At 52.8% G+C, this 23,228-nt stretch overlaps 1 protein-coding gene across 1 annotated transcript in view; it reads left to right on the top strand.

The window, feature by feature from the left end:
• The first annotated feature begins 21,739 nt into the window (after window positions 1–21,739).
• The window catches only part of NFAM1 (NFAT activating protein with ITAM motif 1), a 36,375-nt gene continuing 34,886 nt past the window's right edge, over window positions 21,740–23,228 (top strand). The window contains exon 1 of the mRNA XM_052641157.1: window positions 21,740–21,848. Coding sequence (XP_052497117.1) covers window positions 21,743–21,848 — 106 coding nt within the window. The 5' untranslated portion in view covers window positions 21,740–21,742. The remainder of the gene's footprint in view (window positions 21,849–23,228) is intronic.

Here is a 23,228-nt window from a genome sequence, read left to right as displayed (position 1 = left end):
CCTGGGATTTTCCAGGCAAGAGTACTGGACTGGGTTACCATTTCCTCCTCCAGGGGATCTTCCTGACCCAGGGATCGAATGCACATCTCCTGTGTCTCCTGCATTAGTAGATGGATTCTTTACCACTGAGCCACCTGGAACGCCCACACTATTAATGGTAAATTTAACACAAAAAGACACGTCTCATCCGTGTAACAAACCAGTGTGAGTGTTCATGATTGGCGGGAGGCTTTCCTCCACACAGTGACTCAGGGACCATGCCCTTTCTATCTTTGGCTCCACTACCCTCTAAGGCTTCCTCATCATTACCTGCCTCTGTTTTGGAAAGGGAGAGGGTGAAGAAAGAATGTTTATTTCTCAACTGCATTGGCTTAGCAGTAACATACAGTACTTCTCACACTCCACTGGGCAGAACTGTTCATATTGTCTTACTAGAGACAAGGACAAATTGGGAACACAGTCCCTGTTTGGGCAGCCACTTCCTGGCAACACATCTGTGCTGTCTAGGGGAGGAGCATGCCTTTTGGTAGATAGCTGTCTTTGTCTCCTCCAAACATCTTCAGTTCAGTTCAGTTCAGTCGCTCAGTCGTGTCCGACTCTTTGCGACCTCATTAACTGCAGCATGCCAGGCCTCCCTGTCCATCACCATCTCCCGGAGTTCACTCAAACTCACGTCCATTGAGTAGGTGATGCCATCCAGCCATCTCATCCTCTGTCGCCCCCTTCTCCTCCTGCCCCCGATCCCTCCCAGCATCAGAGTCTTTTCCAATGAGTCAACTCTTCACATGAGGTGGCCAAAGTACTGGAGTTTCAGCTTTAGCATCATTCCTTCCAAAGAACACCCAGGACTGATCTCCTGCAGAATGGACTGGTTGGATCTCCTTGCAGTCCAAGGGACTCTCAAGAGTCTTCTCCAACACCACAGTTCAAAAGCATCAGTTCTTCGGCGCTCAGCTTTCTTCACCGTCCAACTCTTGCATCCATACATGACCACAGGAAAAACCATAGTCTTGACTAGACGGACCTTTGTTGGCAAAGTAATGTCTCTGCTTTTGAATAGGCTATCTAGGTTGGTCATAACTTTTCTTCCAAGGAGTAAGCGTCTTTTAATTTTATGGCTGAAGTCACCAAACATCTTAGTGCCACGTAAAAAAAAAAACAACCCTCTAGGGGACCTCCCTGGTCCAGTGGCTAAAAACTCTGGGCTCCCAGTGCAGAGGGCCCAGGTTTGATCCCTGGTTCAGCTCAGTTCAGTTCAGTTCAGTCGCTCAGTTGTGTCCAACTCTTTGCAACCCCATGAATCACAGCACGCCAGGCCTCCCTGTCCATCACCAACTCCTGGAGTTCACTCAGACTCGCATCCATCGAGTCCATGATGCCATGCAGCCATCTCATCCTCTGTTGTCCCCTTCTCCTCCTGCCCCCAATCCCTCCCAGCATCAGAGTCTTTTCCAATGAGTCAACTCTTAGCATGAGGTGGCCAAAGTACTGGAGCTTCAGCTTTACCATCATTCCTTCCAAAGAAATTCCAGGGTTGATCTCCTTCAGTATGGACTGGTTGGATCTCCTTGCAATCCAAGGGACTCTCAAGAGTCTTGTCCAACACCACAGTTCAAAAGCATCAGTTCTTCGGCGCTCAGCCTTCTTCACAGTCCAAATGTCACATCCATACATGACTACTGGAAAAACCATAGCCTTGACTAGACAGACCTTAGTCGGCAAAGTAATGTCTCTGCTTTTGAATATGCTATCTAGGTTGGTCATAACTTTTCTTCCAAGGAGTAAGAGTCTTTAAATTTCATGGCTGCAGTCACCATCTGCAATGATTTTGAAGCCCCAAAAAATAAAGTCTGACACTGTTTCCACTGTTTCTCCATCTATTTCCCACGGAGTGATGGGACCAGATGCCATGATCTTCGTTTTCTGAATGTTGAGCTTTAAGCCAACTTTTTCACTCTCCTCTTTTACTTTTATCAAGAGGCTTTTTAGTTGCTCTTCACTTTCTGCCATAAGGGTGGTGTCATCTGCATATCTGAGGTTATTGATATTTCTCCCGGCAATCTTGATTCCAGCTTGTGTTTCTTCCAGCCCAGCATGTCTCATGATGTACTCTGCGTAGAAGTTAAATAAGCAGGGTGACAATATACAGCCTTGACTTACTCCTTTTCCTATTTGGAACCAGTCTGTTGTTCCATGTCCAGTTCTAACTGTTGCTTCCTGGCCTGCATACAGATTTCTCAAGAGGCAGGTTAGGTGGTCTGGTATTCCCATCTCTTTCAGAATTTTCCACAGTTTATTATGATCCACACAGTCAAAGGCTTTGGCATAGTCAATAAAGCAGAAATAGATGTTTTTCTGGAACTCTCTTGCTTTTTCCATAGAGGAACTAAATCCCACATGCCACAGTTAAGACCTAGCACAGCCAAATAAAAATAAATAATAAATATTTTAAAAGATAACCCTCTACACAGAACTGAAAATGAAAACATGTTGAAAGTTTGTGGGATGCAGGTAAAGTGGAACTGAGAGGGAAATATACAGCATGAAGTGCTTACATTCGAAAAAAGGAATGTCTCAAATCCATGACCTAAATTCCTACCTCAAGAAACTAGAAAAAAGATGAACAAAAGAAACCCAAAGCAAACAGCAGGAAGGAAATGATGAAGAGTAGGAATCAGTGGAATTAACAAGAGGGAAAAAAAAAAATCAATGAAACTAAAACCGGTTCTTTGAGGGGAAAAAAATAGCCTCTGGAAAAACTGAGGATGTAAGAAGGGAGAATACACAAATCACCACTATCAGGAATGACACAGGATATCACCACAGATCCGACAGCCGTTAAGAGGACAATAAAGGAATATTATGAGCAACTTAACACTCATAAATCAATCATTTAAATGAAACAGACCAACTTCTTGAAAACCAGACTACCAAAACTCAACCAAGGTGAAATACAGAATCTGAAAAGTCCTATAACCATTAAAGAAATCAACTTCATAGTTTTAAATCTCTCATTAAAAATACCTCTAGGTCCAGGTGGGTTCAACAAAAAATTCTACCAAGCAGTTAATGAAAAATTAACACCAATATTATGATGCAATTGCTTCCTGAAATAGAGAAGAGAATACTTCTCAAATCATTTTATGAGGCCAGTATTGCCCCAATACGAGCTTCCCAGGTGGTGCTAGTGGTAAGGAACCCGCCTGCCAATGCTGGAGACATAAGAGATGCAGGTTTGATCCCTGGGTGGGGAAGATCCCCTGAAGGAGGGCCTGACAGCCCACTCCACTATTCTTGCCTGGAGAACCCCATGGACAGAGGAGCCCGGAGGGCTATGGTCCATGGGGCCACAGAGAATTGGACTTGAGTGAAGTGACTTGGCATGCATGCACGCACTGTCCTAATATAAAAACTAAGACAGCATGAAGAAAACTACACACCAATATATTTCACAAACACAGAGAGATCCTCATCAAAACGTTAACCAATCAAAGTTATAACAAACGTTAAAAAGAATTATACACCACAATCAAGTGTAACGGATTATGTGTATGCAAGGCTGTCTCACTATTAAAAAATCAATTAATGTAACCCACCATACCAACAGGGCTGTGGAGAAAAATTTTACGAACATAACCAAATAATGCAGAAAAAGCATTTGACATAATCCAACATCCACTCATGATTTTAAAATAACCCCAAACTCTCAGTAGAATGGGACTAGAGGAGGACTTCTTCCACTTGATAAAGAGCATCCATAAGACATTTAAAGCTAATAATCCCACAAAACTTGACAGGCTGTATTTTATTTTTTCAGTCAGTTCAGAATATTTTCGAGTTTCTGTTTTGACTTCTTTTTTGACCCATGTGTTATTTAGAAGTGTGTTAGTTTCCAAATACCTGGGCATTTTCAGAGATCTTCCTATTATCAATTTCTAACTTAATTTCGTTGTAATAAGAGAGCATACTTTGTGCAACTTGAATCCTTTTAAATGCACTGAGACTTGTTTAATGGCCCAGAATATTGTCTATCTTGGTAAATGTTCTGTATGAACTTGAGAAGGATGTGTATTCTGCTATCATTGGGCAAAATATGTTATAAATGTCAGTTAGGTCAAGATGGTTGATAATGTTGTTCCAAGTCTTCTAAGTACTTACTGATTTTTGTCCACTTGTTCTACCAGTTATTAAAAGAAGAGTATTGAAAATTTTAACTATAACTGTCAACTTGTATATTTCTCTTTGGAGATCTATCAGTTTTTACCTCAAGCATCTGGGGACTCCTTGAGACCCCATGGACTATATAGCCTGCCAGGCTCCTCTGTCCATGGGATTCTCCAGGCAAGAATACTGGAGTGGGTTGCCATTTCCTTCTTCAGGGGACCTTCCCGACCCAGAGATTGAACCCATGTCTCCTGAGTCTCCCGCACTGGCAGTTGGGTTCTTTACCACTGCACCATCCGCGAACCTTTTTTTTTTGTTATATGGAATGTTCCTTATAATGAGTGTGGAAGTGGTTATACAACTCTATACACTTGTCAAAACCCAGAGACTTATTTAGCCAAAAGAGTGGATTTAACTGTACATAAATTTTCAAATAAGTTTAAAAATAAATCTTTTTAAAAGTTAAAAAAAAAAACCAACTCATTGTTTCCAAATAAAAGGGAAGGAATCTAGACAGATGGTACTGATGAACCTGTTTTCAGGGCAGCGATGGAGATGCAGACACAGAGAACAGACTTTCGGACACAGCGGGGGAAGGAGATGGTGGGGATTGCAAGAGTCGTGTACTGAAATATACACATTAGCATATGTGAAACAGATAGCCAGTGGGATTTGCTGCATGATGCAGGGAGGGCAAACCCGGTGCTCTGTGACAGCCTAGGGGCTGGGCGGTGACAGGGAGGTTCAAGAGGGAGGGGACATATGTATACCTGTGGCTGATCTATGTTGATGTATGGCAGAAAACACAACACACATTGAAAAGCAGTTATCCTCCAACTTAAAATAAATTTAACTAAAAGGGAAAAGTGTAGAAGGAAGGAAAAAGAAAAAAGAAGGGGAAAGTTGTGATACGTCCACATTTAGGGCTGATCCAATACCTTGGCCACCTGATGCGAAGAGCCGACTCATTGGAAAAGACCCTGATGCTGGGAAAGATTTAAGGCAGGAGGAGAAGGGGACGACAGAGGCAAGGTGGTTGGATGGCATCACTGACTCAATGGACATGAGTTTGAGCAAACTCAGGAGATAGTGGGGGACAGAGGAGCCTGGTGTGCTGCAGCCCATGGGGTCGCAAAGAGTCGGACACGACGGAGAGATAGAACAACAAAACAGAAACCCAATCTCATCATGTTTGAGCTTTTTATCAGAGAGGGAGAGGAACTGGTAATCAACAAGCACCTTGCTGAGACGCGGTGAGCATCCAGGGGGGTCATGCTCCTGCTGGAGGCTCTGGGGGAAAATTCTTCCTCTCTCGACGTCTGGGGGCCCCCAGCATCCCAAGGCTTTTAACTACATCACCCCAGGCTCTGCCTCCACCTCCAGACAGCCTTCCTTCCTGCATCTCTGTGTGTCCCATCCCCTTCTTATAAGGACACCAGCCAGTGGATTTAGGGCCGACCTTAAACCCAAGATGATTTCATCTCAAGATGAAAGGATCTAATTATATCTCCAAAGACCCTATTTCCAAACAAAGTCTCATTCACAGGGGGTTAGTCCTTGAACGTATATTTTGGGGGAACGCAGTTCAACCCAATGCGTTCAATAAGAGTTTCTCGGGGAGGGCAGAGGCAAGCTGGAGCCTGGTGCTCGCTGATGGCCCTGTAGCCTTTGTGGTCCTTGACCGTCACCCTCAGATCTCGGGCTGGGATGTCCCTCCATCTCCCCAGCTCCTCTGCCTGGCAGGCGGGGTTGGGGGAGGTATCCCTAGAGTTGCTACTTAGCAACAGGAAACTCACGAGGTCCCCATTCTGAATAAACTCCATTGCTTCTCCTTCTTTCATTCTCCCAGCAGTTCCCACAGTGGTGTCTGTGGCGGGAGGGAGGGGAGCATGGATTAGAAAAGAGCTTGACAAAAACATATCCTTTTTTGTTGGTCGTGGTCATATCCTTTTGTTGCCAGTTTTTGCCGGTCTAGCATCCCCCGCCTCTCTCTCCCCAGGAACAGCCTTGATTTTCCTGTGGGGACTTCGATCCCCCACCAGGTCTTCTAGCTAGGCAGGGCTGTCCCCACCCCCAGCTGACTTCTTTCAGCTCCCTGCCCTCTGCTTCCTTCCCCAGAGCCAGTACCCCACCCCGACCCCGTCACCAACCCCAACCCCGTCACCCAACCCTCACCCTGGGCAGAGCAGATCCTTGCTCTGCTGCAGCCTTGCCTGGTCCTCCCTTCTGACAGTTGACTAGCCAGGTGCTGGCTGGACCTGCCCGTCCCTGGCCTGCCCGCCAGCCCGAAGCAAGATACATTCGAGCAGAAAGGGTGAAGGTGGCCCCACTGCAGTACAAACCAGCAAGTCCAGCTTCCTGGGGGCATGTGGCTCTGTTGCTTTATAGGTTTGCAGGTCAGAAGAGTGAGGAGGTTGCAGGTGGGATAAAGGTGTAGACACCTTTGTGGGAGAGGGACTGGGTGGGAGAGAGTAGGGGTGACAGTCTTTCTCTTTAGATTTTTTTTGAAGACTTATTTATTTTTGTGTCGGTGGTGGGTCTTTGTTGCTGCACACGGGCTTTCTCTAGTTGCAGCTTGTGGGCTGAGTAGCTGTGGTACAAGGGCTTAGTTGCTTCAAGGCAGGTGGGATCATCCCCGATCAGGAATCGAACTGCCATCCCCTGCATTGCAGGGTGGATTTTTCACCACTGGACCACCAGGGAAGCCCTCTTTACAGATCTTTGATTGTTATACTTTCTGAGCTCTGATTTCACTCTCACAGGTCCTTGTTTCTGCCCTGCTCTTTTTGGCCTTCTCACCCTTGGGATGGCACAGCTTCCATCCTGAGCCCTGGTCCAAGGCCCACCCCCATCTCCCTGGCTCCCTGCCCCGACACCTGCGCAGGTTCCCAGATGGGTGCCGCTGGCCTTTCTGACCTGTGAGCATCCTTGACAGTAACTTATGAATGTGGCACAGCTTCTCCAATCCCCAGCTCCCGTCTCTGAAAACTTGGGGAGCTGCTACCTCACAGGGTTCTGTGCACAAAGGGGAAAAAATGGTTGAGAAAGTGCTTTTGTAAAACTGAATTCGCTGTCAAATCAGAAAGCTTATTACTAAAGATGTGAGATGCAGAACACTTAGCCAGCACTGAATCAGACTTTTCCCTTACCATCAGGAGGGCTGAGCAGAGGGGCCAGCACAGAATGCCGCCTTAGTCTGTGCTACACCACCGCCTCCCCACCCTGTCCCTCCTGTCCGGCCTGGGGCACGGGTGGATAGAGCATCCCTACCCAGGGTGGCCTCTCCCACAAGCATTCAGCTCACTGTCTGTCCCTCACGGGGGCTCTGTCAAAGGGCAGAGAGCCAGGAGTTGTGGGGGCTGTTGGGGGGGTGGGCCTTGAGGGCATGAAGGGGCTCCCAGGGAGCAGGCCAGCCATCCAACCTCAGCTTCAGGGGCTTCGTCAATATCTTGCCAGGGTGCAATGCGAATAGTCCTGCAACATTCAAGACAGCCCCAAATCACCAGGCTTTCAGAAAATGGATGAAAAACTGATCAAACAGACGTTTGATGCCAGGATGAAGGGGAGCCGGGGCCTGCATGATCGAGTTGCAGGCAAAGTGTGGGCTGGAGTTCTTGACAGTTGGAGGAGGAGCCTTCCGTCATCCATCAAGCCTGAAAGTGAAAGTGAAAGCCTTCGTCTCTCAGTTGTGTCTGACTCTTTCTGACCCCATGGACTGTAGCCCGCCAGGCTTTTCTGTCCATAGAGTTCCCCAGGCAAGAATACTGGAACAGGTACCCATTCCCTTCTCCAGGGAATCTTCCCAACCCAGGGATCGAACCTGGGTCTCCTGCATTGCAGGTGGATTTTGCTTTACCACCGTCTGAGCCACCAGGGAAGCCCATCAAGCCTGAAAGGGAAAGGGGGAAAAATAGGCTATCTTCTGCAGCCTGCACGCGGAGGTGTCCATGTGGGCTGGTGGAGTGCTAGGGTGAGGGTAGACCAGGGCCAGGGCGAGCTCTCTCCAATCTCCACAGGGAAAGCGCAGCCCAGTTGGGCCTGGTTCTGAATCCTGATCAGAGTCATCACCCCTTTCTCCACACCCAGGAGACAGCTGAGCTCCCAGAACCGGCCTCCGGGGCCCCCTGTTGCTGTGTTGTGCTGTGCTAAGTCGATTCAGTTGTGTCTGACTCTTTGCGACTCTGTGGACCGTAGCCCACCAGACTCCTCCGTCCATAGGATTCTCCAGGCAAGAATACTGGAGTGGGTTGCCATGCCCTCCTCCAGGGGATCTTCCCAACCCAGGGATCGAACCCGAGTCCCTTATGTCTCCTGCATTGGCAGGAGGGTTCTTTACCACTAGTGCCACCTGGGAAGCCGGGGCCCCCTGCAGACCCCTAAATGGCAGGGTCCCCGGACAGAAGACAGCAGCCCCACGTTCATCCACAGCCTCTCACTGTCACGGCACTCGCTCTCCTTGTGGCTGCCCTTCTCACCGGCCTGGAGGAGGGGAAGGCTGAGGCTCAGAGGACCCTGGTGACTGGCCCAGGTTCCTGCAGGCAGGACGTGGTGGAGCCGGGCCTTGCAGACCTCGGCAGGAGCTTGGCTGCTGCGTCCTCTCTGGGCCACTTCCTCGGGAACAGCCAAGGAGTGCCTTGGCTTTGCCCGCCGGGATGTACCTGCTCAGTCGGTGCCCCTCAGTAACAATCCAGTCTTTGTTTCAGCCGCTGAACCGCACTCTGTCACTGCATTGCGTTTACGTGATCATAGGTTTCTGCAGACATTTTAACCTCAGTTAGTTGAGCCTCTTGCCGCTCTGCCGGCCTCCCCGCCTCTCTCCCAGGCGGGTGGTGTCGGACTGGCCATAGCTTATGTGGCTCCCAGTTACCTCCACGTGGAGGCCGGTTCTTGGGCTGCTGAGGGTCTGGATGACTTCCAGGAATTATCCCACAGATGAAGGAAAAAGAGAACATCCAGTGAAAACGATGAAATAGTATTTCGATTTCTTAATGATTTGGCATGAAAAGCTGACAGTGACGGGCTTCCCTGGTGGCTCAGATGGTGAAGAATCTGCCTGCAATGTGGGAGACCCAGGTTTGATCCTTGGGTCAGGAAGATTCCCTGGAGAAATGAATGGCTGCTACCCACTCCAGTATTCTTACCTGGAGAATCCCATGGACACAGGAGCCTGGCAGGCTACAGTCCATGGGGTTGCGAAGAGTCAGACATGACTGAGAGCTAACACTTTCACTTTCTTACTTTCTTGACATCAGTAAACATAACACAGGGACTTCCCTGGTGGCCCAGTGGTTAAGACTTCGCGCTTCCACAGCAGGTGGCGCGGGTTCGAGCGGCGCGGGTTCGATCCCTGGTCAGGGAACTGAGATCCCACATGCTGTGCTGCCAAAAAAACAAATAAAAATACATAAACATAACACAAAACTCAAAATATGTCCCTGCAGAGAGGCCACCGAGGCTATACTAGGTATTGAGGGTTGTCCATCCAAGAAGCAGGTTGGTCTCTGTGGAAGGAAACAACATGCCCTGAATTCTTCCTGCTCATCTGCAAAGGAATTGATCAAAAATTACATTTCTCTGTATCAGTTCAGTTCAGTCGCTCAGTCATGCCCAACTCTTTGCGACCCCATGGATTGCAGCACACCAGGCCTCCCCGTCCATCACCAACTCCTGGAGTTTACTCAAACTCTTGTCCATTGAGTCAGTGAGGCCATCCAACCATCTCATTTTCTGTCGTCCCCTTCTCCTCCCGCCTTCAATCTTTCCCAGCATCAGAGTCTTTTCCAATGAGTCACTTCTTTGCATCAGGTGCCCAAAGTATGGAGCTTCAGTTTCAGCATCAGTCCTTCCAATGAATATTCAGGACTGATCTCCTTTAGGATGGACCGGTTGCATCTCCTTGCAGTCCAAGGGACTCTCAAGAGTCTTCTCCAACACCACAGTTCAAAAGCATCAATTATTCGACGCTCAGCTTTCTTTATAGTCCAACTCACAACCATACATGACTCCTGGAAAAATTATAGCTTCGACTAGACGGACTTTTGTCGGCAAAGTGATGTCTCTGGTTTTTAATATGCCGTCTAGGTTGGCCATAGCTTTTCTTCCAAGCAGTAAGAATCTTTTCATTTCATGGGTGCAGTTACCATCTGCAGTGATTTTGGAGCCCAAGAAAATAAAGTCTGTCACTGTTTCCATTGTTTCCCCATCCATTTGCCATGAGCTGATGAGACCGGATGCCACGCATTCTCTGTGTAGAGTGTGGCATTCCAAAATCCTCGTCGGACAAAGAGGTGATGAGTGTACAGAATCACAGGGAGCAGCGTATAGAGATGGTCGGGCGCTTAATGCAGAATTTCCGGTTGCGTTCCTGAGTTGCTGGACGTTCATGGCTTTGTCAGCCTTTTAGGACTTTTAACCTGTGAGTTCTGTTCTCACTAGAAAGGGAAGTTACTATTCACTGTCACACCTCATATTGGTTTTGCAATTGTGGAGATTTTTTTTTGCAAAGAAAATCTGGTCAAAACTGTAAGCCTCAGCCCCCAGCTTCCTCTGAAAGAAGGCAGTTTACAGAAAAGTGCTGGGCTTGGTCCTGCCGCTGCCTCTCTCCAGATCCTGGCTACCTGGGCTTCCCAGCTCGGCTCTTTCTATATCACTAGGGGCAGCGTGTCACTCCTGGGGGATGTGAGATCACCTGTGTGATGCGCCCCAAGGCCTCCAGAATCCTCATAGAAGCCAGTTCTTGCCCCATCCCTCTTTCCTGGTTCATATCCCACAGAGATGGTTGCCATTCCCCCCATGGGCCACACTAAATGGGCGATTTATCTTTGCCTGCACTCTGAACTTCCCCACAGAGAGTGGATCACAGAGCCTGAGAAAGCCTTTTTCAAAATCAAAATGACCTGTGGGCAACCTCAGCTAATGAGGTGAGGGGTTGGGAATCAGAGTGTCAGAGGGGACAGAGAAGGGGGGCTTCTGAACCAGTGCCTCCCCTATGAGCCCCGCGGATGGGCCTCGTCAGGGAAAGCCAGGCTTTTGCCACATGTGACGCAGATGAGATCCAACCAGTCCATCCTAAAGGAAATCAGTCCTGAATATTCATTGGAAGGACTGATGCTGAAGCTGAAACTCCAATACTTTGGCCACCTGATGTGAAGAACTGACTCATTTGAAAAGACTCTGATGCTGGGAAAGATTGAGGGCAGGAGGAGAAGGGGACGACAGAGGATGAGATGGTTGAATGGCATCACCGATGCAATGGACATGAATTTGAGTAAACTCCGGGAGTTGGTGATGGACAGGGAGGCCTGACGTGCTGCAGTCCATGGGGTCGCAAAGAGTTGGACACGACTGAGTGACCGAACTGAATTGAACTGAACTGAGGCAGACAACAGTCACCATCACGAGTCACTTCAAAAGAGGACCCACGCGGGGGCGGCTTCCAAGGACGTAGAGGAGGCCCAGCAGAGGGGTGGACCAGCCGCTCGGGGGCAACGGGGGGCCCAAAAGGAGCTGAGGGACTCTTGGGCAGCACCTGTCCAGGATGCAGGCAGGGCCACACTCCCACTAACCTCAGCCCTGCACAGAACCCAGCTGGACACCAGGGAGGTGCAACTGGAGGAGCTGGAAGCTGGGCGGTGGAATGAGCAGGACCAGGGATGTCTTGTCCTGGCGGGAGGGAACCACAGCCCCATCCTCACCTGTGGGAAGGAAATGGAAGAAGTTCCTGGAGGTGGAAACTCCTAAGGAAGGACTGTTCATCCAGGGCAGGGGCTGAGAGCCTCCTGTTATGGGTGGAACACAACCGGGGGCGGGGGGGGCGGCAGGGGGAGGCAGGAAGAGGAGGGGCAAAGCCACAAGGGCTCTAGGGAGAGGTAGCGGGAGCCCCAGGTTACCTGCGGACCCCAGGAAGCCCCTGAGCCCATCCCCCTCACTTCCTCCTCCCCCATCAAGTTCCCCAAACAGCCAAGGCCTCCTGTCCCCACCCTTGCTCTGACATCAAGCACAGCTGTTGCTTCGGCTGCCTGGACCCCAGGACCATCTGTTAGTCCCCTCCCCTCCCCCTCTGCTTCGGCAGCATGTCCCAGGGAGCCTGTGATGCAGGCATCTGGGATTCCCACAAGGGGAAGGGAGTCATCTGGGAGGGGTCTTATTTTCCCATGATCTCAGCACCAAGCCCAAGGCCTTGTCCCCGGGAGCACAGTTTAAACACCTGAGGAACTGAGTTGAAGGAGGAACTCGGTTCTGAGGCCAACTTCCTAATACTTTATAATTCTACATGTTAGCCAATTCTTTCCTATGAAGGGCCAAATTCCACGTTTTCAGATTCTGACATCCACTTTCTACAAGTTGGTAGCCAGTCATATGTGTCTACTGTTAATTTGATTAAGGCTTCCCTGGTGGCTCAGTGGTAAAGAACTTACCTGCCAATGCAGGTGACACAGGTTCGATCCCTGGGTCAGGAAGATCCCCTGGAGGAGGAAATGGCAGCCCACTCCAGTATCCTTGCTTGGGGAAGCCATTGGCCGGAGGAGCCTGGCAGGCTACAGTCCGTAGCGTTGCAAAGAGTCAGACACACAGAGTGACTAAACAACAACAAAAATGTAATCAGAACTCCCTGGGGGCCCCTTTTACCTCTGCATTCATAAAAGGGCCTCATACAGGACTCCTCTCCCAGTTTCCCGTTCATTCATTCAAGGATACTTGTGCTTGTTCTGAGCACCTGCAGAGACAGAGGTGTCCTGCCCCTGGAAGGGACGGCTGCTGCAGGCAGGGCAGGTGAGGACCCCAGAGGAGGTGCGGCCACAGAGAGCTCACCACCTAGCCAGGGAGTGCAGATGCCCCAGAGGTTGTTAAGAGGCAGCCCGTGCGGGTGGGCAGAACCGGATTCAAACCCCAGCTCTGCCCTTGCCAGCTGTACGGCCTTAGAAAAGTGACTTCCCTTCTCTGAACCTGTTTCCTCACCTGCAAGATGGGGATACTTGCCCGGGATGGTGGCTAAGAGGATGGATGCAAGCCCAGCATCTGGCAAAGACGAGTTCCATTCCCGCCTGGGGACACCCTTCTCACACCCTCCCCGCTACCCCAGACACTGGCCAGACACAGGCAGGCAGGTCAACGCTGGGGCAGGGGGTGGGCGCAGAGCGGTGTCAGAGGGCCCTTTGCCTGCTTCAGGCCCTGGGTTTCCTGCCCACCCTGAGGTCAGCTGCATCCAGCCTGGAGCCCAGCCCTGGCCTCACGGGCGGCTCAGGGATGCCCATGGCCTGTGCACAGCTCATCTTCCAGAAGGTGGTGACAACAAAGATCGGCAGATAGATTTAGGGAGCGGAGAAAGGAAAAGGAATGACCAGCAGGGCGCGGAGATTCGGTGACTCAGGCCTGGGCTCTCCGCCAGGCTAGGCCCCTGCTTAGGAATACTTTCACCCAAGCCAGATGCAAGGAGCCTGAAAACACTCCTCCAGTCTCTGTGAGGGTGGTGGGGGGTTTCCCGGGGAGGAGATTTTTGGGGGCGTGAAATCCTCAGGCCCTCAGGCCCTCAGGCCCTCAGCCTGCTGCTCTTCTGTGGGACCTGATAGATCACAGCATCTGAAGGTCTAGACTCAGCTGACTTTCTCCCTTCCTTCTCCTATCTGGACTCAGGGCAGGCTGTGGTTCTTGTCAATCAGCACACCCCCTGCAGATTTCTGGTCCTAAAAGCCACAGTGTGGCAGGCATTTTGTACAGAACGGGATTTTCACTCCAGGGAATGCAGGAAGTCTCTTTACTTCCAAATGAGCTGTCTTCCAGACAAAGTCTTTCCACTCAGAAACCATATCACAAATGATGCCAGGCTTCCAGGAACAGCCAGCAAGCTGCTTAACTTGGAGTGTGGCTGAAAATCTGTACCTGTGAAATGAATACAGTAGAAATCGATACCGGTTGCAACACCAGTAATTTTTTAATAGAAACATAAATGGTTTTATTCATCTGACTGTTGACCCTGGAGAGAAGGTGGCTTCATCAGAGGATCAGGGAAGAGGGGGGCTGTCTTAGTCCGGCTCCCATGGGCTCCCCATCCTGTCTCAGCTCCATAGCCTGGAGCTAACATCTCAGCCCCTTCTGCCCGCCATCTCTCTCCTACTCCTGGGAGCTCCTTACCAAGACTCAGAACACTGTGGCCATGGTTTCCATGGTGGGCTCAGCCTGATCTGGGCTTGCATCCCTCTCATACGGGGTTCCTACTGGGTTGTGACTTAGATATGTGGGCATGAAGCTCTGTCCTAGAGGGAAGGTGCCCAGGACAGCTCCTGACCCAGAGCAAGGCTCTGGAGACGTTCATAGAATGAATGAATGAGTGAACCAAAGTTCCTTGTGGCTCATCCAAAGGATTTCCTCAGGAATTAGAGGTGCCAGCCTTGGATCTTTGCCATCTGTGGATTGAAGGCCTTTTGGCCTTCACCCAGGTCCCAGGCATGAGGGTTTGAGGGAGCAGGCCAAGATGCAATTCAATGGACAGATAGGACAATGGAAAGCAGAGCTTTCCGGAGAGGTCAGTGGTGAGAGAGACCCTGGGAGAATCCCCCGCCGCTGCCCAGGCCCCAGCACCCTGCTTCTGGAACCTACCGGGGCCACGGGCACCTGGAAGGCCCTCCTCCCTTTCATGTATGTCACCCTGCTGCCCTCCCAGACCTGTCCCCCCACACAGACTTCCCCATCCATAACTGCACACCCTTGGGGGCTGCACCTGCCTCTCTCCCGGTACAGACCCTTGTTGTTCTCTGCAGAACCTCCTCCAACAACCCACCCTCTCCACCCAAGCCCCTGGCCCAGCCCCTGTAAAGAGACCTCCTTGAAAGAGGCTCAAAGGTTTAAGTCAAAGCAGCTACTTTCAACCAACACCTCATTCTTTGCAAAGCGCTCTCACCTCTGTTACTATGACTATTCTTCATCACATCTGTGCAAGGTGGGTATTTCACCCCCATATTGTAGGTGAGGCAACTTCCCCCACTGGCCTGGGATGCAAATGAAGGGGGGTTGTTGCTTGAGCTTCACCAACCGGCCTTCTAAGAGGAATGAGGAGGGAAACGGAAGGGAGGAGGGACGACCCAGTCTCTTTGAAGGGCTCCTCCTGGCCAGAGCCTCCTTTCAGAGCTGGCTCCCTCGAGAGCCGTCCATCACTGCCCACAGACCCTTGGGAATCCGCCTTGGGAAGCGCGATGGGCAATTTCTCAAGTGTGAGAACCAGCATCTGTTACCACACAGGTCCTCTGGTCTCCCAAAGCCTCATGGAGCTGGATCTCCAGGGTGGAGCCAGAAATCTTTGCAATTAGTGGCTGCCACCCCCTCACCGCCCTCCCCTCCCCACCACACGCCCTGCCCACAGGGGACGGAGGTCCTCAGTCTTAAAGAACCTTGAGCGTCAAGGGGTGACAGTGCATGACTCAGCCTCAGGGGAGGCTAATTGCTTCCTAATTGGCTGAGCTCTCTATGGGGAGTCCTGCCTGGAAAGTCCCTGGGTGTCACTGCAAAGCCACGGACTGGTTTGCCTGGAACCCGAGAGCTGGCTCCTGTGAAGCTGCCCCAAGAGGAGTTTCTAAGGTGTTCTCAGCCAAAGCAGCTGTCAGGATGGAGCAGGGTGGGCTCTGAAGGAGGTTCTCGTGGGTGCTGCAGAAAAGCATCAGAGAGGCAGGCAGGTTGGAGTCCTAAGGCCTCACGCCCTGCCTTCTGTTCCCACGGGCCCCCAGCACATTCCTGGTCCTGCCTGCCCTGTCCTCCCCCCTCCCCCCGCCACTTTATCATGTGGCCTCTCAAGCTCTGGTCTGCCCTGTGCTGACCAGCAGCCTCTGGGCACCTCAAGACCCCTGAGAGGGAAGAAGCGACTTGGAGAGGCAGGCATCCCAGGTGAGAGAGGGCCACGTGTGCCACCAGGTGGCGCCATGAGCACAGGACAACCCAGGGGCTGCCCTCCAGGCTGGAGGGGAAGGGGGTGGAAGCCTTAGGATAAGACCTTCAAGCTCTGCACACACCCCTCCCGCCACCCGAGGACCTCCAGTGATCAGCCTCCTGGTGGGTGTTTGTCTCTCCCAGGGACACAGTTGTACCAAAAGTCTAAACCTAACAAGGCCATGGAACATGGTGAACATGCAATAAAGGTTGAAAAACGATGCCACCTTTGTTCTTCAGATCCTCAGGATTACTTTCAGTCTGGCAGGGGCACGGGAGGGGGCACTAGCTCCTTGCTGCCTCTCCCAACGGTGTTAGCAAGGAAAGTCTTATCTAACTCTGGGTATACATCCAACAGGAAAACCCTGGACTCTTTCCCCTCTGTGACCCCAGGCAGGCCACTTGCTCTGTTTTGCTGCATCACTAAATGAAGGTTGTAATGCTAGCTCCCTCTGGAGAATCAAATGAATTGCAGGACAGCATAGTGGTTAAAGAGCTTCCCTCGTAGCTCAGATGATAAAGAATCTGCCTGCGAAGCAAGGGACCCAGGTTAGATCCCTGGGTTAGCAAGATTCCCCCGGAGTAGGGAATGGCTACCCACTCCAGTATTCTTGCCTGGAGAACTCCATGGACAGAGGAGCCTGGCAGGCTATAGTCCATAGGGTCGAAAAGAGTCGGACACGACTGAGGGGCTAATACCTTCACTTCCCTTTCCATAGTGATTAAAAGCAAAGTCAAGGAATGCGAGTCCTTGTTCCGCTGCTTCCTAGCTGTGTGGCCTTAGGGAAGTGACTTGCAGTCTCTGAACTACAGTTTCCTTGTCTGTAAAATAAGGGCAATAATAACACCTACACACACGAGGTTTCTGTGGGGACTGAAGTATTCAATACAAAAAGAGCCTTTAGAATCGTGGCTGGCATGAAGCAAATACTTCATAAACAGGCCAAATTTGGGCTGAGAAGGGACTTTGGAGATGGGCCAGGTCAGCCTTCCAGGCCAGGCAAGTGTATTTCAGCAGCGTGCAGGGTGGATGGTTTGCACACATCCAGTAACAGCGAGCTCATCCCCCTGAGAAAGGAGGCTGGTCCACTGTGGACCAGCCTAGTTCACGATTGGATGGGTCTCATTCAACTGAGTTGCAGCCCGCTCTCTCCCCTGGGCTGGGTGGTCAGGGCCACTCTCGGAGCAAGGAGTCAGCACCACCCACCTGCCGGCTGCTACATGGTGCAGAAAGGGGCCCCAAGGCAAACCCAGGTGTTGCTTGGAGGGGAGGGAGGCTGCCCCGCACACCACTCTCTGTCTCTCTCCAGTGTGCAGGGTACCTGAGGCAGAGGATGGAAGAGAACAAGGAACCGATCCACCTGCCCCTGGTGCCTGGGGCAGTGGGGTCACGGAGCCCAGAGGAGGGTGACACTCTCCATCCCGACTCCCAGGCTGCTTCTCAGGGGGCCCTAGCAGGCTCCTCCTGGTGCTGGGGTCTACAGGGAGGAAATGACAGGTGGGAGAGGAGGAGCGTGGTCCCCTTCCGCTTCCTGTGCCCCCGCGGCCCACGGTGCAGCCTGGAGAGGAGACAGCAGATCCTGAGCATCAGGGCCAGATGCGGCTCTGGAGCCTCACCTCGCTCGCTCACTTGGGGCAGCTGGAAATACTGTCTGGGGGTTCTGTGTTCCTCCCTAAATGGGGAACACTTTGAGGACAAAACTATGACTTTTGTGTACCCCCACTGCCTGGCACACAGTAGGTATTTAATAAGTGTATGGAGGCCAGCGACAGTGATCTCATTGGGAAAGCTTTAGTCTTTGTGTGAACAAGGCACTTTAGGACTGCAGGGGACTTGTGTGCTCCCCCATATCCTCCTTCACAGCTGCCACCTCCTCTGTGAAGTCCTCCTGGTCACCCCTGCCTCCCTCTTTGCTCTGTACACACTGTGCTATTGAGGCAGGCTGGAGCAGAGGCTGGAGTCATCCTGAGTCACTTCCCCTGGAAGCATTTCTTAGCTGTGTGACCTTGGGCAAATTTTAACTTTCTTGTGCCTCATTGTCCTTATCTGTAAAATGGGAGTGACTATAAAATCTGTGTGTGAGTGTTAGTTGCTCAGTCATGTCTGACTTTTTGCAATCCCACAGACTGTAGCCAGCCAGGCTCCTCTGTCCATGGGATTCTCCAGGCAAGAATACTGGAGTGGATTGCTATTCCCTCCTCCAGGGGATCTTCCCAACTCAGGGATTAAGCCTGCATCTCAAGTCCCCTGTGTTGGCAGGTGGGTTCTTTACCACTAACACCACCTGGGAAGCCTGATTATAAAACCTACCTCATGGAATTCCAGTGAGCATTAAATAGATGTGTAGATTAACACTGTCTCATACGTGTGTCTGGCGTTGGTTGAGTAACTGCTCTGAACTGCCACGCGATTGTGTAATTGTGCGGACGGCTGCTCTCCCACCCGAGACGTGGGCTCCTCGAAACGGGTCTTTCACTTTTGCGTCCTCCTGTTGAGGCCAATGCCTGGGGAGGAACAGGTGCACAGCAAAATGCGAAGAGATGACGGATGGATAGAAGGATGGACGGACGACTGGGCAACAGCAGGAGCTGGAGTGAGCGGGCCCCGGGGCCCTCGCCTGCAGACTCAGCTGCGGAGGCCTGGCCCAAAGGTTGCGCCCCGGAGATGCCAGCGGAGCCTTACATGGTCTGCTCTGCCTTTCACCCACTGATCGCAGCTCCCCCCAAAGGCAGGGGAGAGGAGAACCCTGGCCCCAAGTCCAGCAAGTTCACCGCCCAGCAGCCGCTTCAGGGAGAGGAGGTGGAGTCTCGGGGAAACTGTGGTTCCTGAATGTGCCGCGACTTCTCTTTCATCACCATCGCTAAGGCCCAGACAGCAGTGCCTGGGCCCCTGGCTCCCCACCCAAGGTCTGCGCCTGCCTATCCCCAGGGGCTGGGTGGCCTCAGACTATCTAGGAAACTCAACAATGACCCTGGACTTCTGGCCACTTCCTTTCACGTCACGTCTGCCTGGGGAGGGTGCCCGCCTCCTCCCGCTCCGCCGCGGAGTCCAGTCTGATGCCCAGAGGCACCCACCTCCACAGCCAGCCTTGGAGGGAGGCACTTGGGCTCATTCATCCTTCATTTGTGCACCAGGATTTATTGAGCACAGACCAGGTGCCGGCCCTGTGCTAGGCTCAGGGGAGTCAGAGGTAAAAAAAAAAGACAAATGGGAGGCCCTCAGGAAGGCAAGAGGCTGCAGGCTAGACTCGGACCCAGAGGTGGCAAAGTTCCTAGGACCCTGGGGCGTGCAGACCCAGGGCGTGGGCAGCACCGTTAGGGGACCGCAGACTCTGCATTGGTGGTCACAGGGGTGAGGGGGGCAGAGCGGCCCCAGAGGGGACAGGCAGGGGTCCCTGCTCCGAGGCGGCCTGGCACTCGGCTGCCTCCAGATGCCAAGTCATAAAGAGACTCCTGGAGGTGCAGACCGATGCCTTTATAACGCTCCCTCCGTGCGTGGAGGCATTAACATGACGTCTATCACCACGGCATCGAGGTGCTTAGACAACCTGCTCCCCCCAGGAGCTCGGAGACAGCGTGAAGCCGATTATCTGTGTCTCACCGCGACATCTGCGATCATGTATCACGGTGATGGATCCACAGTCAGTACCACTGGGGTCCTGCCACCCCCCAGCCCGCAGAAGTGTCTGCGGTTCATCTGTCTTCCTCACCTGGCGGGCGGGCCCTGCTGCCTGCCGTCCTCCCGGTGCTCCTGGAGTTGGTAGGAAACAGCTTTCTGGTTTTCACTGTTCGTGTGCTCAGTGGCTGAGGGGAAAGCATTTAGACCAAGGGCAGAAGCTGGACCCAGTGTTGCCATCCCTGGAGGCCAGTTAGGGGTGGGAAGAGAGGCTCTGGCTTCACCCAGCCGGGCTGCCCCTATCATGGGCATAATGCTTTGCCTCTTGGGGGCAGAGTTCGTCAGATAGGGATAAAAGCCTTGATCTTGAGGGTTGATGGGGTACTAGGGGCTTCCTCAGTGGCCCTAGGGGATCCCTTGGTAAGGAATCCGCCTGTAATGCAGGTGATTTGCAGGATACTCGAGTTTGATGCCTGGGGCCGGGAAGATCCCCTGGAGTGGGGCATGGCCACTCACTCCGGTATTCTTGCCTGGAGAATCCCACAGATGGAGGAGCCCGGTGGGCTGCAGCCTGTGGGGCTGCAAAAGAGTCTGACACAATCAACGACAGAGGACCACCAACAATGATGGGGGGAAAAGGGAGCGTGTTCAGCTTGTGCTGAAACTTACCACCTTCAGTGCCCCCCGCCTTCCTCTGCGGGCCGGCTGGCTGCTCACCTCCACCCCAGACCCCTTCCCTCTGCCTCTCTGGACAGGCAGGCATGCAGCTGTCCCCCATGCCATCCGGCTCTGCCCGGTGCGGGGCTCCAGAATGCCAGGCCTGCACCGGCTCCCAGTCTGCTGGGGAGAGGGACCCAAGAGGCAGGTAGTCACTGACCTGTGTTGGGGGCCTGTGGAGGGGAGGACAGGGACTGAGGTTCACTCCTGATGGGGAAGCAATTCCTGGGCCTCCTGGTGGCGGAGGGGCAGCTCGAGTTTAGGGGAGCGGCAGCAGGTAAGACATCTGAGGTGGGTCGGAGGGGAGGTGTCTGCTGGGCCTCTCAGGGGGACCCCCACGGTGGCTGTTGCTGGGCTAAGGAAGGACAGCAGGCTTTTTGGTCTCTGCGAAAGGCTGGAAACTTGGGGCTCTTGCCCACCCCCACCTCCAAATGCCTGCCCCTCCCTCATCCCCCTAGCCCCTTCCACCCCCACATCCCAAACCATCCTCTTTGAGGAGTACCTTGATCCAAGGGGCTCCTGGGCTATTTCCGAGGGGCAGTTTGTGTGAATGGGGTTGGTCCGTTGTTTTTTTAGAGTTTCAGGCCTGAGCAGCTAGACCTGCCCTCCTTTGGGCTAGTTTATCCAGCAGAAAAGGGGCTGGGAAGGGGAGAAGCCACCGCCTCAGGGGTGAGGGTGGGGCGGGAACGGGAGGCCTAGCCCCTCTCTGTTTGGCATGTCCTTGTTGCTGTTGTTCAGTCACTGAGTCGTGTCCAGCTCTTTGCGACCCCATGAACTGCAGCATGCCAGGCTTCCCTGTCCTTCGCTGTCTCCCAGAGTCTGCTCAAACCCATGTCCATTGAGTCAGTGATATCATCCGACCATCTCATCCTCTGTCACCCCCTTCTCCTCTTGCCCTCAATGTTTCCCAGCATCAGGGTCTTTTCCAATGCATTATCTCTTCGCATCAGGTGGAGCTTCAGCATCAGTCCTTCCAATGACTATTCAGGGTTGATTTCCTTAAGGATGGACTGGTTGGATCTCCTTGCATTCCAAAGGAAGGTTAAGAGTCTTCTCCAGCACCACAGTTCAAAAGTATCAGTTCTTGGCGCTCCAAGTCACATCTGCACATCTTGGACGGCTGGGAGCCCCAGATCCTCGCCTGGCGGCGCCCTGGCCTGAAACTGTTCCCACCAGGAAAGTCCGGGGTCATTGAGAGGACAAGGCGGTCAACTGAGACCTGGAGGAAGCAGAAGGCCGGCCGGGGAGGAGCCTGTTAAGGACGCCAAGGGCAACCGTGGCTACCAGCAGGCTGTCCCCGCCCGCGACCTAAAGAGGAAGGAGGCCCCGATGGAGAGCTGGCCTCCTCGGCCTAGGGCCCGGCCGGGCCCCCTCCCGGCCCCCGGGCTGCTGGGCTTGATCCTGCTCCCCTGGACCCTGCCGCTGGCAGGCGCAGGTACGCGGTCCTCCCCTCCTCCCGAGCTCTCTGCCTCGCGCACATCACAGCCGCTTTCATCCGCCGCGCGGCTAATTCCCCGGACCCGTCTCCAGGGATTTGCTGGTTGCGTTTGAACACTGCAGACTTCACAGGGGAAGCCTTCGGGGACCAGGAGATGTTTAGCTAATGCCTTGCCGAGGTGGCTTTTGAAGAGGCGGGGCCGCGCCCCCCACCGCCCTCGCTGCTGGAACAGCCTCCCTCTCGGCTCCTCCTGACCCCCTGGCCCCTCAGCGAGGAGGGTGGGCGTTGCTGTGGGCCGGGAAGGGGGGCCATCTGGTGGGGTGTGGGATCTCTGGGGAGGGGTAGCTCACCCCCAAGGTATCTGATTGCGGAACCCACGCCTTGAACCTGCCCATTGGTGTTGCAGTTCCCCGTTGGGAGAGGTGGGGCAGAGGGAGGGAGACCACCGCTGGTCATAGGGCAAGGTGCCTGGGAAGCTGGGGAGATGGATCCAAGCCTAGCCCTAGGATGGGTGGCCTAGGGGCCAGTTCATCCAGACCAGGGAACTCCCAGGAGTGTCCCCCACCAGGGTTGCCCACCCTGGCTCTGGGGTCTCTGAGGCTGTCTCACCTGGGCAGTGCCCACCCTCCTGTAGCCCCAGCCTCTGCCCATCCCGCTGGGCAGGCTGGGTGCAGGCTGGATGCTTCCCTTTTCATTCACCTTGATTTTTATGAGCCTTCTAGGAGCTGCTCCCACCCTTCTGCTCTATCCTCTCCCTTTCATTCATACCATAAGCAATAACAGCTATATTTGTCCATATATTTTTTAAAAATGTATTTATTTGGCTGCGCTGGGTGTTAGTTGAGACATGCGAGATCTCTAGTTGCAACGTGTGAATTCTTAGTTGTGGCATGTGGGATCTAGTTCCCTGACCAGGGAATTAACCCTGGCCCCCTGCATTGGGAGAGCAGAGTCTTAGCCACTGAACCACCAGGGAGGTTTGACGTCTACTCTTATTATCATAAATTAGCCTCTCTGCGCACATAAGCTGGGCTTTACACTTGTACTCAGGCCCCTTCAAGGCACTCTTGGCGCGCTGTTCCCACTGGCACCATGTAAGCACCGAGAAATTGAGGCCCAGCATAGCTGGCCTACAGCCTGGAGGGTGAGTAGAGGCCAGGTTCAGCTCTGAACTGACCCTTGGAAGTGGGCTCCAGGGATCCTCTTGCCTTTCTTTGTAAAGAACATCCTTCACAAAAAATCTACCCCTTTGGGAAGGCAAGACTCAACTGGGTGTACCCACCCCTACCGCAGGCCTGACAGCCCAGCCCCTGTGAGGTCATCTCCTGTGCACCTGACACCCCCCACCCCGTCACCAACCACCGCCCCCAATGCAAA

The sequence above is a fragment of the Budorcas taxicolor genome, chromosome 5 (genome assembly GCF_023091745.1).
Source record: "Budorcas taxicolor isolate Tak-1 chromosome 5, Takin1.1, whole genome shotgun sequence".
NCBI classification, from domain to species: domain Eukaryota; kingdom Metazoa; phylum Chordata; class Mammalia; order Artiodactyla; family Bovidae; genus Budorcas; species Budorcas taxicolor.
This window is presented reverse-complemented; position numbering and strand designations above follow the sequence as displayed.